Source organism: Pholcus phalangioides, unplaced genomic scaffold (assembly GCF_987345545.1).
Source record: "Pholcus phalangioides strain wild (caught in Gottingen) unplaced genomic scaffold, Ppha-v1.0 ptg000003l_1, whole genome shotgun sequence".
In the NCBI taxonomy this organism is placed as follows: Eukaryota; Metazoa; Arthropoda; class Arachnida; order Araneae; family Pholcidae; genus Pholcus; species Pholcus phalangioides.
This window is the reverse complement of record NW_028301596.1, coordinates 14,626,298-14,640,041: the sequence shown is the minus strand read 5'-3', so window position 1 is coordinate 14,640,041 and position 13,744 is coordinate 14,626,298. Positions and strand designations below refer to the sequence as shown.

The following is a 13,744-nucleotide window of genomic DNA, read 5'->3' as shown; positions in this document are numbered from 1 at the left end:
ACTGGAAAAAATTAAATTATTACCACAGTGCTCTGAAATTTTGTCTTGGAAGTCTGGGAAAGGGTTTGTACACTTTTCTTGGGAATGACACGTCTCAATAGTGACTATTAAGCAGGGTTTTACTGTAAACGCGAGTATTGCGCATGTGATTTATTCGCGCGCTATAATTTCTGAATCAAAAGTGAGAATTCGGCAATGAATAGGTTCTTCCATGAGTGAATATGAATGTCGTGGGCATGGTTGCTTCTTAGAGACGTTTTTTGAAGCATAGTTAAATTTTAATGCATTGAAAATAGCTATTGTTAATTTTTTTTCCCTTGAAATATACTGGTGGAGAATGTCGAAAAACTTTCCGAAGCCATACTTTGATTATATTATAATTGATTTTCTAAATATATTTTCACTGCGGAGGAAGATAATTATTTAGTTTTCCGATTTTTTCGGGTCTTTTTTCAGCATTTCTTCCACCGATGGCATGTTGAGAATTTGTTTTCGCAAGTCTTTACTCGAGCATGCCGATGATTAAAAATATTCCATCAATTCGAAAGAGGGTTTAACTTTGATTTAGTAGGTTATATAATACGGATTTATATATTAGTAATTATTGTTTCACTAGATTTTTATACATAGGTTTTAGGCCGAAAAAGTAATAATAAAAATAAAATGTCAGTATAAGACATATTTATATTACGAGGGTTTTAACAACTGAATGTTGCGAAGATACATTTTGGAAAGAGAGAAAATTCAACTGCCCCTGCGGGGAATCGAACCCACGTCCTTTCACTTTCCGGGTGAACGCCCTAGACCACTAGACTACAGAGGCACCGAATTTCTCAATCTTTCCTTGGAGATCGCTTGGTTGGACGTGAGTTCGATTCCCCGCAGGGGCAGTTGAATTTTCTCTCTTTCCAAAATATATCATCGCAACATCCAGTTGTTAAAACCTCCGTATGATAGCGGAGAGTGACGTCATCCTTGTGTAAGTCGCCATCTGGTGGCAGCGTCAGCAGTTGTGAGCCTGTCCTGAGTTTGGTCCGGCTGTCCATGTACGGTCCCTTCCAGTGTACACGAGCTCCAAGGAAAGATTGAGGGACTCGGTTCTCTGTAGTCTAGTGGTCTAGGGCGTTCACCCGGAAAGTGATAGGACGTGGGTTCGATTCCCCGCAGGGGCAGTTGAATTTTCTTTCTTTGCAAAATATATCTTCGCAACATCCAGTTGTTAAAACCTCCGTATGATAACGGAGAGTGACGTCATCCATATATTTATATTAAACAGAAATTAAAAAATTTGATACACAATACTTTTGTGTATCAAAGTCACAATTAGAACAATTATTCAAGTTGGCTGGAAACAAAAAAGAGTAAATACAAAAGATCATCTACTACTGTTTTTCTATAGATATTTAGTCAATATCTAGTTTTTCGTTCAATTCTAATTCATGTAATTATTTCAAGCCGTAATATCTATTGAAATATTTTCGAAATGTCATTTGCAGAATTTAAAAGAAGGTAAATAATTTTCAAAATTATGAAAACGAACAATAAAATTTAAGGAATAAATATCTTCACAACATCCAGTCTTCTGTATATCTTGTATTAACGAACAAATAAATTATTGAAGAAGTATAAATACACTGCTGGCCACCGTAAATGCAACACCCTGAAGGAAGCATGCAAATAATATGAAATTTACAACATACATTAGCGGAGGTGAGATATGCAAATGATTAGAATTTCAGCGCAGACGCAGATCACGCGCGCCTGTGGCGCCACTTCAAAGCGCTATTTAAGGCTTGGAGATTTCGACGATTTGCAGTACGGCAATTGTGTTTTTCTTGTGGTTTTTTCAAAAAAACGATCAATTATGCTTCGTAGAAAACAGCGATCATCTTTTGATCAAGTATCCGAGTTCGACAGAGGAAGGATAGTGGCCTACCGAGATTGTGGATTATCTTTCAGGGAAATCGGTAGTCGTGTTGGACGAAACCAAACAACTGTAATGCGGATATGTGATCGTTGGATGCAGGAGGGTACGACGGACCGACGTGTTCGATCGCATCCACCTCAGTGCACCACTTCACGTGATGACAGGCGTATTGTGCATATGGCAGTGACGGATCGCTCAGCCACATCACGAACCATAGCACAGCACATTCAGTCTGTACCGCATCATCCAGTGTCTGCGCGTACCATTCGACGCCGTTTACAGCAGAGTGGTCTGTCCGCAAGACGTCCATTGCTTCGTCTACCCTTGACGCAGAACCACAGACGTCTCCGCCGCCAATGGTGCGATGAAAGAAGGATGTGGACGGCACAATGAAATGAAATTGTCTTTACTGACGAGTCACGCTTCTGTCTGCAACACCACGATGGTCGGATTCGAGTCTGGAGACACCGTGAAGAGAGGATGCTGAACAGCTGCGTTATGCACCGCCACACTGGTCCTGCACCGGGTATTATGGTATGGGGCGGTATTGGATATCACTCTCGCACTCCTCTAGTACGCATTGCAGGTACTTTAAAAAGCCAGCGCTACATCTCCGAGGTGTTGGAGCCAGTTGTCCTTCCGTACCTTCAGGGCTTGCCCACAGCCATATTTCAACAGGATAATGCGCGACCACACGTGGCACGCATTGTCCAAAGGTCCTTCGTCAATCGCCAGATTGAATTGCTTCCCTGGCCAGCTCGCTCTCCGGATCTTTCACCGATAGAAAACATGTGGTCCATGGTTGTTCAACGATTGACCCAGATTACATCCCCAGCTGCCACACCAGATCAACTTTGGCAACGCGTGGAAGCTGCTTGGTCTGCTGTACCCCAAGAACACATCCAAAGTCTCTTTGAATCAATGCCGAGGCGTGTGGCAGCGGTGATCTCCAACAATGGTGGCTACTCTGGCTACTGATTTTAGTCTATAAATTTAATCATAAATTTAATCATTTGATGCTTGGTCAACATGTTCTCTACAAAATAAATATTGTTGCGATATCTCTTGTCTTTCTTGGTGTTGCAATTTGGGTGGCCAGCAGTGTATAATGGTATTCAAGTTGAAAAAATTAATCTAGTGAGTAATGAATGCAAAACTAAAGTTGTGGGATCAAGTTTAAGCAAATAAACTTCAACTTAGAAACAATGTTTGCCAGAAAAAGAAACTTATCAGATGCTTTCTTTCTGGAATTTGAAATATTTTTGATACTTTTCTTTTTCCAGTTCTTTCAGTTCTAAATGTTTAAAATTAACCGTCATTTTTTTTTTTATGTTTATGCGATCTAGCTTTGCATAAAATAGATTTGTATGACGTTCTTAAAATGTTCAAGCGTTTGTTCATAAAAAATCTCTTCTCGTCGATCTTTTCCAATACTTTTTTATAGGCTGATATAACGCAACCGGAAAAACGATTCGTTTGAAGTACTCACGAGGAATTTAATGTGCAGAAACTCTGATATACAAACGACAAACCATTCAAAACGCAGTTCGTCTAACATTAACCAACAGGGAGATAATATCGACTTTTTTCCGATGTCATAGAAGTTTTTAAACAATCCTCGGACGATTGGAGACGTAACGACTTTGATAATGGGGCCTTCGGTCGAGCAAATGAAGGATCTTCGGCCGCGATTCACAGCTCTAAGAGCGGGGTTCTCGGTAATCGAGTTCGGTCAGGAGCCATCCATTAGGCGGCTCCAAAATCCACCATTCATGATATCATTACCGGGAATGGATGCATTTCGGTGAAATATTGGAACGCCATTACTAAAAACCTTCCCCTCTCCCTCTTTCTTATTTATCAAGATTATTCAAGTTTATCAAGATATGAATGTATCGAAGAGGTATTTTTTCCGTGACACAAATTATAATAATCGCATTGTATACATATTCGTGTCTCAAAACATTGTGGCGTAAGACGTTCGATTCGCGACGCTAGTTTAATAGTCGGTCATTGATTTCATATGAAGATACATAAAATACAAATTTCAGTGATCCATAATTTTATATTCATAAAAGTTTGTCATCACAGATAAAATACAGTAAAAGTGTTCAAATATTTTTATGTCTTTCTTAAGACTATGATTCTTGGATATTTTTAATATTAGTTTTAAATTCTATATCCTTTATGAATAAAATATTTATCTGCATATTTAAACAGAAAAACTCTAAATTGCATATGTTTAAATCAAAGCTTCTTTACTTAGATGGGAAAAACACTTTTTTAAAATAATTTTTTTGTATTGCAAAATAGTTTTGAAATTATCCTTAGTTTTTTTGGAATTCATCCTTATTTTTTTTTACTTTATCCTTACCTTTATTTAAATTTATCCTTGGCTTTTTTTTCAATTTATCGTTTATTTTATAGTATTTTTTCGGAATTTATTCTTTTTTTAATATATCCTTAGTTATTTCCATTTAGCCTTGGTTTTTTTTTTTCATTTAGCATTGGGTTTTCTTCAAATTTGTCCATATTTTTCCCAATTTACTTTTAGTTTTTCCTTCAACAATAAATTAGTTTTTCTTTCAATTTAACCTTAAAATTTTATTGAACTTTTTTCTTAGTTTTTTTTATTCACCATTATTTTTTTAATTCATCGTTTTTTTGTTTTGTAAAATTTATCTTTCGATTTTTTTTATTAATCTTTAGTTTTTTTTTATTAATCTTTAGTTCTTTTTATTGCTTGGTTATTTTCTTCGAATTTTTTTTAATTTATCCTTAGTTTCTTATTTCAATTTATCCGTTAATGATCCTTTGTTTAAATTTTATTAACATCCTGAAAACAAAATCCATTATAAATTAAAATAAATTAATTTAAATATATATTTTATGAGAGGGTATATACACATCGCTATTATATATATCAATGCAGTGCGTTAGGTTCAAAATCACACCGTGCATAAATTAGGCTTTTCTAGTGAATACAATTTTAAATTGAACTTTGTTTACAGTCAGGGTAACTCCAGGGAATTACGAATGTAAAATACATTAAGTAATGGAGGTGGAATTGACCGGCAGGTCGAAGATTACCTTGCCCAGAACTTCCAACTTCACCGCATTCTCCGTAGAAAAGAACATTCAACTCCTGGTTGTGGATGCAGGTTGCTTTCATCATTTCACACTCGTTCGAGTAAGTGATGCCGTCGGTAGCACAAACGGCTTCGAAGTGATCCGGGCAATTTGTCGGGCAGACGCATCGTCCGTTTTCACAGCGGGCCCCGTGCTTACAATGTACGTTCTGACAGAGATCTAGAAGTAAAGAAGGAATGATGATAATAATCAAGAAATATACAGTATTGTAATGAGCGCTGCAATTTGCAACTGCGTTTCCTTCATTTCGTCCACATTCCTGTGCAGAATTTCTATTGAATTGGTGCATGTTGTAACATACGTGCACATGTTATGAACCGAATATGAAGTTCGTTACTGTGTAATGCTTGTTATGTGTAGCGCGTACTCCAATCTGCCATCAGATTTTCTGACTATGAGTGAGGACAATGATTAAGTAACTGTACCGCTGTAGGCCTGTTGCTCTCTGTGGTGAAAATTTTTAAAGAAGAGATCGGCTCGCATTCGCTTGAAGTTCGGAACCACATAAAACTAACTTCAGTCGGCCACCACTGTGGTGTATATATTCGAGTTCTGCTGGTGTTGTCATCTCATCCGCCGCTGCGCTGTCGTATGGTCATCATTCTCGACTCTAATCCTGAAGATCTAGTTTCGAACCTCGTTGGTGGCACAATGGTGGTGGACTGAAGTAAGTTTCCTGTGGTTTTTTTCTCTTCGAGGCTGTCTCCCATTTACGAAGTCTCACCAGAGAGAGCAGATGCACCTGCAACCTGATATTTACATAACATCAAAATTCAAGTATTTATCACCTTCACTTCAAAATGTGGAAGGCAGAGGCAGCACCACCTAGTCCATGAAACACGCACAACTCTGACAACACAAATACGTCAAAGTCACGGATATACAGTCAAACCTCGTTAATGAGTCACTCTTGGAAGAGCAAAAATATGGCTTAGTAGGCGGAGTGACTCGTTAAACGGAGTAAGCCACAGCTGTGTCAATTCCAGCCTGAGGACAATTAGAACTTCCAAAAAGTGACCTGGTAAGCGGAGTGACGTGTTAACCGGGTGAAGCACTAACGAGGTTTGACTGTACACGTTCCTGCATGCTTCTGTTAGAAATTCCGCAGATGAATGTATACGAGGTGCAAATACGTTGCAAAAAAAAAACAAAAAAACATTGTACCGATATAACCACTTAACAGTTTTGACAGAACACTGTTCAGGTGCTGAAAAAGGGGACTTCCTTGATTTGCCCGTACTGCTACTACTTTCTGCTGCTTTAACGCACGCCGACTCCAGCCATATATCGGCATATGGCAATTTCCAACAAGTGGAGTTGGCGGGAAATTAAGCGCCATCTATCGATGGTCACCCCAGGCTCGATAGGTAAAGAATTTTTCTGATGTTCTGTTGTCTGGATTCGAACCCAAGGACCTTGAGGGCAACGTTCATAGTAGAAAGACGAGCATCTTACCAGTACTCCACCGTACTGCGCTCGGGCAGCTTACTTTTCTACGCCAATCCCCTGATTCGCCCGGTCTTTTCACCTTTTTTTAAGTTTGTAGTGTTTCTGAGAAACGACTCTGGCAGCCCAGTATTGATTGGATTGCAAAACAGATGTACGCCGGTTTCAAAGCGAGGGGTGTAATGTTACGAAGGGTAGAAATTCGAAATTAAACAGTTTCTTCGTTCTCAAATGCTATAGGGTCCACGGTCCTATTTTAGTAGCATTCTCCTTTCTACCTTCAGGCAACGACAGTAGTTCTGTGGGCATAGTCTCCTCGAGAAGGCGCCAGCATCTCTACGCGATGCTGCCTTAACATGCTGGAACAAAACATTCAGTTAGTTTTTTCCGGGAAAAAACACTTTTTTCAAGTAAAAATGATTTTTTTTTGCTGTAATTAAAAATGTATCATAAATTAATGAATTCCTACTTGTAACAGTTTTGACTGCTTATTTGAATTTGTAGAATCGATTGGAATACAGAATTGTTTATCAAAAATGTGTTCATTTTGGACACAATATCACAATAAAGAAACTATTAAGAATTAATTACCGCAAGGTCCTCTTGATCCGACAACGACATGCTGTTGCTTGTTACAAGCCGCTATCCTCATCTCGCATTCGTTCAGGTAAGTAACTCCGTCCGTTCCACAGACAGTTGATTCAACCTGGTGATATAATAACGGAATAACATTATGCTTGATTTATATGGAACTAAAATTCTCATATTAAAATTCAAAATAATTTGGCAATGGACGATTTGATGTGAACAACTCACCTTTATGCAAGAATGAGGGCAAACGCATCTAGCTTCTTTTTTCCCATCGCTTTCACAAACGGCGTAATATTCACAGTTCTGGTTCTCACAGCCATCTATGAGGAAACAAAATTTGTTCAGGTGATTATTTCATCAATACCATTTTCGACCGCTCTTCCAATTCATGACTAAATTCTAGAATTTGTTTTTCATACATGATTTGTTTTTCATACATGATCACCGGTTGCTTAAATAACAAATATGAGTAACTTAAACAAATTTCGACACTGATTTGTTGTTTTTCTTTTTATTCAATTAACTTTTTGATTAGCACCAATTAACTAACTTCGTTCATTTGAAATACTTATTATGGTATCCAGAATTTTTTTTTAAGTATTCTGTGTCTGCCTAGACAAAAAAAAAAGTAATAAAAGAAAGACATAATAGAAAAATCAGGATGAAATTTTGAAACGTTTGAAAAATCCTGAAATACTTTATGTAGATTTTAAAAATTCTATGACTCATGACACATTATAATTCTAAAAAATGACAGCTTTTTACAAAAATTACTTGAAAATTGTTTCAAAAGCATTTCAACCTTTACAGTGTCAATCCCGAGATATCTCGGGATTGACACTGTAAACTTGATCGGCTTCATTTTGGCAATCCCGAAATATCTAGTGTTGTTAAAAACCTCTCATTTCGTCATTCACGAGTCCAGATGGCTATGTGAGGAGAGCTTTGCCTGATAATATATTTTTCTCCCCCAACCCCGTCCTGTCAATCAACTGCCAGTGGGCTGAGTCAGCTTTTGTTCAAATAACTGAAGGGGGAGAAAGGATGATTGATATATGATTTCCCTTCGAGAGGTAGTATACATTTGTACTAGAAAACGATAGTTTTGTTTCGCTTCCTTTGTTTTGTTTTTAATATTTTGTGTTGTGGGTGAGGGAGCATTTATCAGTTCTTTGCAATCGGAAAAAAAATTATCTTTCTTGAAAATGGGTGGCGGCTTCTAGAACGTTTAGTGATTTCCTGTGTGGTGGTCCTTCTCCCAACTCGTCCTGTCAATCCACTGCCAGTGGGCGGAGTCAGCTTTAATTGAAAGTCTGATAACAGAGGCCGAGAAATAGTATGTTTTTCCTTTCCCTTCGAGGTACTATACCAGTGGTTCTCAACCGGGGGCCATATGGCCCCCTAGTGGTACTAGGATACTTCAAGGGGGCCACAGAAGAAAATGGAGAAGGGACCATGACACATGACAAGGGGTTTGGGGGGGCTGCAGAAAGCTGAGAACAAAAATTAAGGTGTGAAGAAATAAAGCTTTTATATTAGAGAATATACACTTACATAATCCAACAAAACCACCCATAAAACCAGCCCCTCTTAGGGCATGGACCCACCCGGGCCTCACCGCCTACATTTTGCAACAAGTTCCCTAGGATGGGGTTTTTCACTGGTTCCCGGCTAGATTTTTCACAGACCCTTTCTCTATATTAAATTTATATTGTGAAAAACAAAAAATGATGAAAACCATATCAGACCCCGGGCTGCAGCTCTGTCAGTCCCACTCTTGTGAGGGGTCATGCTCGGGGGCCTCATGTCCGTAAGTCACCCCACCTTATGTTATTTTGTATAGTACAATTAATTTTGAAAATAAGTAGGAAATATTTAGGCTGTTTATTTCCAGCTAAGTACGGGACTACCATAGCTCACTTTGTCCGGAGGGGGGGGGGGGGGGGCATGATGTTGAGACGGTCCTGAATGGAACTCGGACTAGCGGGGAAATCAATAAATTCTAGTCCAGTGGTCTGGGGCCAATTTTCTTTGCAAAATTTTTGTTCTGTATAAATTCACTGAAAAAATTATTTCAATACGTATAAAGGATCTTGCTTCTAGATGAGAGTTGAAGACTCTGGATAAGACAGGGGAGCCACGAGAAAAAAAAATGGTTTAAAGGGGGCCACGGGCAAAATACGGTTAATAAACACTGTACTATACGATTAAACGTACAGCATAAATTACAGAAAACGGCAGTTTTTTCAATTCCTTGTTGTTGTTTTTTTTAATTATTATTTTGTAAAACTGTATCGGAAAAGAGAATTTATCAGCTCACTCAATCCAGAAAAAAAAAATATTCTTGAAAGTAGGTTGCAATTTCTAGAAATTTCAGTGATTTCTACTTTGGCAACGATAAGGTGGTTCAAGAAAATTTTAAAAACCGCTTTAAGGGTTAGACAAAGCATTGCGCAAACGCAACTTCAGTCAAAAATTGAATATATTTATCTGCGTATATGTGTTACCATTTATTTATTTAATCAGCTAAAATATACAGTGGGATTCTTTGAGGATAACTATTCTTAGGCCAGTATTACACTATAAATGTTTGATAAAATATATTTTACGAAACTGGAAAGAAACAACCAGTAAGCTTATTGGTTGCATTTTTCAAGTTTAAAGTAAATTTTTAATACATTTATGCTGTAATCTTGGCGTTAGAGTAAATAGTGGATTTTTCTGTAAAACTGGAACTAATTCTGTAAATAGTGAATTTTTATTTGCTTATTTTGTCATATAAAATTGTCCATTCACTCCGATGCAGCTAAATAAAAAATGTCCGTATGATGCGTGAATTTAGCTTCTTATCACATATGCTGATAATATATTTTGATTAATGAACAAAATTGCAGAAATTCATTGAATGCCAACAGGGACTCTATTGCATCTATTAGAAAGCGCATCTATTACAAATCCCTATTAACGTAAGAATAATCTTATAGAGGAAACTGCTCGAATATTATTTCTTACTGCAAAGTCCTTCATAAGCCACGTCGATGTGAGTTTTTTGCTCGCAACCTTCTCTCTTCAACTTGCATAGATTCGTGTAAGAGATGCCGTCTGTACCGCATACTGGTTCGAACTCTTCCGTGCAGCTGGGACACTCGCATACGGCGTATCCACCTTTGATCACGCATACGGAACCAAATGTGCATTCGTGGTTGTGGCATGGTCCACGTTCCCCTAAAATAAATATTAATACGTAAAGAAGAGTACTAAATGTTCCTTTTTCCGCCATTTATATATTAATATGTCCCTGTGCACATTTAAGCGTTATTAATCAACGAGTGTTCCACGGAATAATTATGAAAAATAAATTAACTGTTTCTAAATAAGTTAAATAACTTTTAAATATATAAGCACAGGGTGGTGGAAAATTCATGACACATTTCCAGAATAAATAAAAGACAATCAATTGATACACAAAAGTGTAGTTTACACTAAAATACTCATCATGACGTGGACGTTTGTTCTGAAAAATTACAGAGAAATAGTTTAAAAATTCTCTCATAGATGTCGCTGCAGCATCTTATCGTTTAATGCGGCACAAACAATACGCAATAAACCTCTTTACAATCACGGGCGTCATATTACGTCCAAACACCAGTGGAATAATTCAAACAAAAAGAAGAGAGGGTTCTCTGTGTTTTCTTTCCTCTCTCTCTCTCTCTACCATCGTGGAGCTTTATAACAATCCCATCGTTTATGGATGTTGCTCTTCCTTTCCTTCCTTACTTTCTTTACAATGTATCTTCTTACTATATACATGCCAGAGCAAAAAAGAACGCGTAGGATGAGGGTGAAAAGATGCCTCTAGAAAACTCTTTTATCCATGTTACCTATTGTACTTTTTACTTTTATATTTCTTCCTTTTTTTTACCCCATTTTTTTCTTTTTCTAACGTGCAGTTAGATCAGGACAAGCTCATCATATCTATCGATGGTTCGTTAAATAGAGATAACCCAAATTTCTTGCCGAAACATTGTACGGGAAGTGTTTAATGTTTTTCTACGCCCTTTCATTGCATAATAATGACGCATTTAAATATCTCTCAGCACCCTAAGCTCGAACTACATCTGAATGGTACTCAATTTCAAATCATGTGTCTACTGAAATCGATTGCGGAAGAGTCTCTATCACTTCCATGATTATTCTTTTCAGTTCCTCGATGTTGATTATAAGAGAAACTTAAACATTGTTTTTGACACATCCCACTCGAAGAAATGGGACTTTTCTGTTATAACTATACCACTTGGCACCATTTTTTTATTGCCGAATTTTCTTCGAATTTGTGAATCCTCTTTAGTGTCAGAAACGAATTTGAGGTGAGTCTATAGACTCACTCGCCCTGAAATCCATAAGCTGTTTTGCTTTTTCAATTCGACCTGATTTTGCTCTATTGTTGAATCTGCACTGTCGGCTGAGCTTCCCAAGACGGACGCCCATCCAGTGTGCGTTGCTTGAGTCGTGATGAAAAATTGTGTGACGGTTGTGTGTGTGTGTGTGTGTTTATATAAATTTGTTTATGGCATGATGTCGCTCTCCCCTTGTTTATGCATGATATACAGAAAACTGAATGTTGTGTGAAGATGCTAATTTTTGGAGATTGTGATTTTTTTATATATATAGAATTGGAAATAACTCATCGCTACCTCTACCACGAATCGAACCCAAGTCCCACAATTGCAGGACGAGTGTTATCAACGTGTGCGGAACGAGGGTTCGATTTCCAGTAGAGATGAGTATTTTCCTTCTTGAGATACATCAACATCTCGAAAAATAAGCATCTTCACGCAACAGCCGGTTTTCTGTCTTTATCTTGCATAAACAAGTGGAGAGTGACATCATGTCATATATATTTTACTGCCCAATCCCGAAGTTTACCACTTCGCAAACTGGACGGTCCAACTGATGCGGTCAATGTCCAAAATTGAGAGAGTGAAAATATCGAAAAACGCATGCAGGCTTTGAGTCAAGATGAGACGAAAGGAAGCTGCAGTTGATCACTGAATAATGTGTCGTAAGTCGCGAAACGCATGCGCTGGGATAGGATCACGGGCCGCGGACGACGTTAATTAGCACTATTGCAGTAAGCAATTATAGTGTGTCCACTGTAATTGCGTGTGTGTGTGTGTGTGTGTGTGTGTGTGTGTGTGTGTTTGTGTGTGTGCGCGCGTGCGTGTGTGTGTGTGTGATGTGAGAGAGTAGGTAAAGAAAACGAATCGATATGGAATGAATTTCTAATACGATTGCGTTTGTGCGAGACATTTCATCGCGATCGTAAAGGGATTAATTTCAGAAATTCAAGTAAGCCTCTTTGAAAATAGGGGGACAAGAGAGTTTATAACAAAAGTGAGACGCCTACAATTATGGGGATGTCCCGTAAGATACGGGTCATTTACTCACCATGCATATGCAAGTAAAAGACTGAATAGCAAGACTGAACAGGTGCACTCCTGCTAATCGCCTGTCGAGTGTATTACGTGTACAGTAAACGTACGGTGAGGATCAACGAGTGTGATTTCGATCCAGTAATCTTTTTCACTATCAGCAACTACTACTAAACCACACATGCACCTCGTCCATATTCATCTGCGGAACCTCTTACGAATTGATGTATGTTGGAATGTGCGTGCACGTGTAGTGAAGCCTGACGTGAAGTTTGTTTCTGTGTAATGCTTGTTATGTGTAGTGCTATCAGCAACTACTACTACTGAACCACACATGTACCCCTTCATATTCCTCTAACACCAACTTCTGGCCATATCACAATTTTCTGCCGTTAATGATTTGGGTTGGGAATGGAGGCTCCATCTGTCGGCGGTAGCCTCAAGCTGATTAGGGAAAATACCTCATTTATACTATCCCCTGTGTTTGAATCTGGGACCATGACGGCATCCTTCACGGTGGTAGACAATCATCTTACCACTACGCCACTCGGGCGCGCTATCAGCGACTGGTGCGCATGCGCATTCAATATTAGAGAGCCATGACATCTACAGCCGACGCTCATTATAACGATCCCCATTGTCTCATCATAAACGGACGTTGTATCGGGTGGTTGTTATATCGGAAGGAAAACATTTATGATAGTCGTTATATGGAAACATCTGAGACTTATGCTGATTATTGTTGTAATGGAATTGTCGCCGCAATAACGTGAGGTTGTTATAACAAGCGGTGACTATAACATTTTTTACAACAGGGTAAATCCTCAATGATCTCTAAGGCCGGTATTTATAAAAGTTTGATAAAATCCCTTTTATAAAACTTGAAAAACCCAACCAATAAAGGTTGGTATAGGTTACATTCGAGAAAATGCAACCCATAATCTTATTGGTTGTATTTTCAAAATTTCATAAAATAACTTTTAGAAAACACTTATAGTATAATCCCGGCCTAAGGCAAAAATAACACTATTAAAGTTATCTTAAAATCCTTTCATAAAACTTGAAAAATTCAACAAATAAGTGTATCGGTTACATTCGAGAGAATGTAGGTTTGTTAATTATTTTTTTCGAGTTCTGCACAATATATTTTATCAAAATTGTATAATGTAATCTCTGCATTAGAAGACGTCTCATTTTA

The 13,744-nt window shown here is 38.0% G+C and overlaps 1 protein-coding gene and 1 non-coding gene across 5 annotated transcripts in view; both read right to left on the bottom strand.

Annotated features, from left to right (window-relative positions):
* LOC149088149 (agrin-like) overlaps window positions 1–13,744 on the bottom strand; it is a 140,753-nt gene that overhangs the window by 22,381 nt on the left and 104,628 nt on the right. For all 4 annotated transcript variants that reach the window (XM_089244946.1, XM_089244929.1, XM_089244937.1 and 1 more), the window contains exons 4-7: window positions 10,127–10,339; window positions 7,340–7,434; window positions 7,115–7,229; window positions 5,018–5,236 (exon numbers count right to left, since the gene is read on the bottom strand). In XM_089244946.1, the coding sequence (XP_089101072.1) occupies window positions 5,018–5,236; window positions 7,115–7,229; window positions 7,340–7,434; window positions 10,127–10,339 (642 nt within the window). The remainder of the gene's footprint in view (window positions 1–5,017; window positions 5,237–7,114; window positions 7,230–7,339; window positions 7,435–10,126; window positions 10,340–13,744) is intronic.
* On the bottom strand, window positions 750–823 carry TRNAS-GGA (transfer RNA serine (anticodon GGA)). Its single transcript has one exon. It is a non-coding gene; the product is annotated as a tRNA-Ser (tRNA).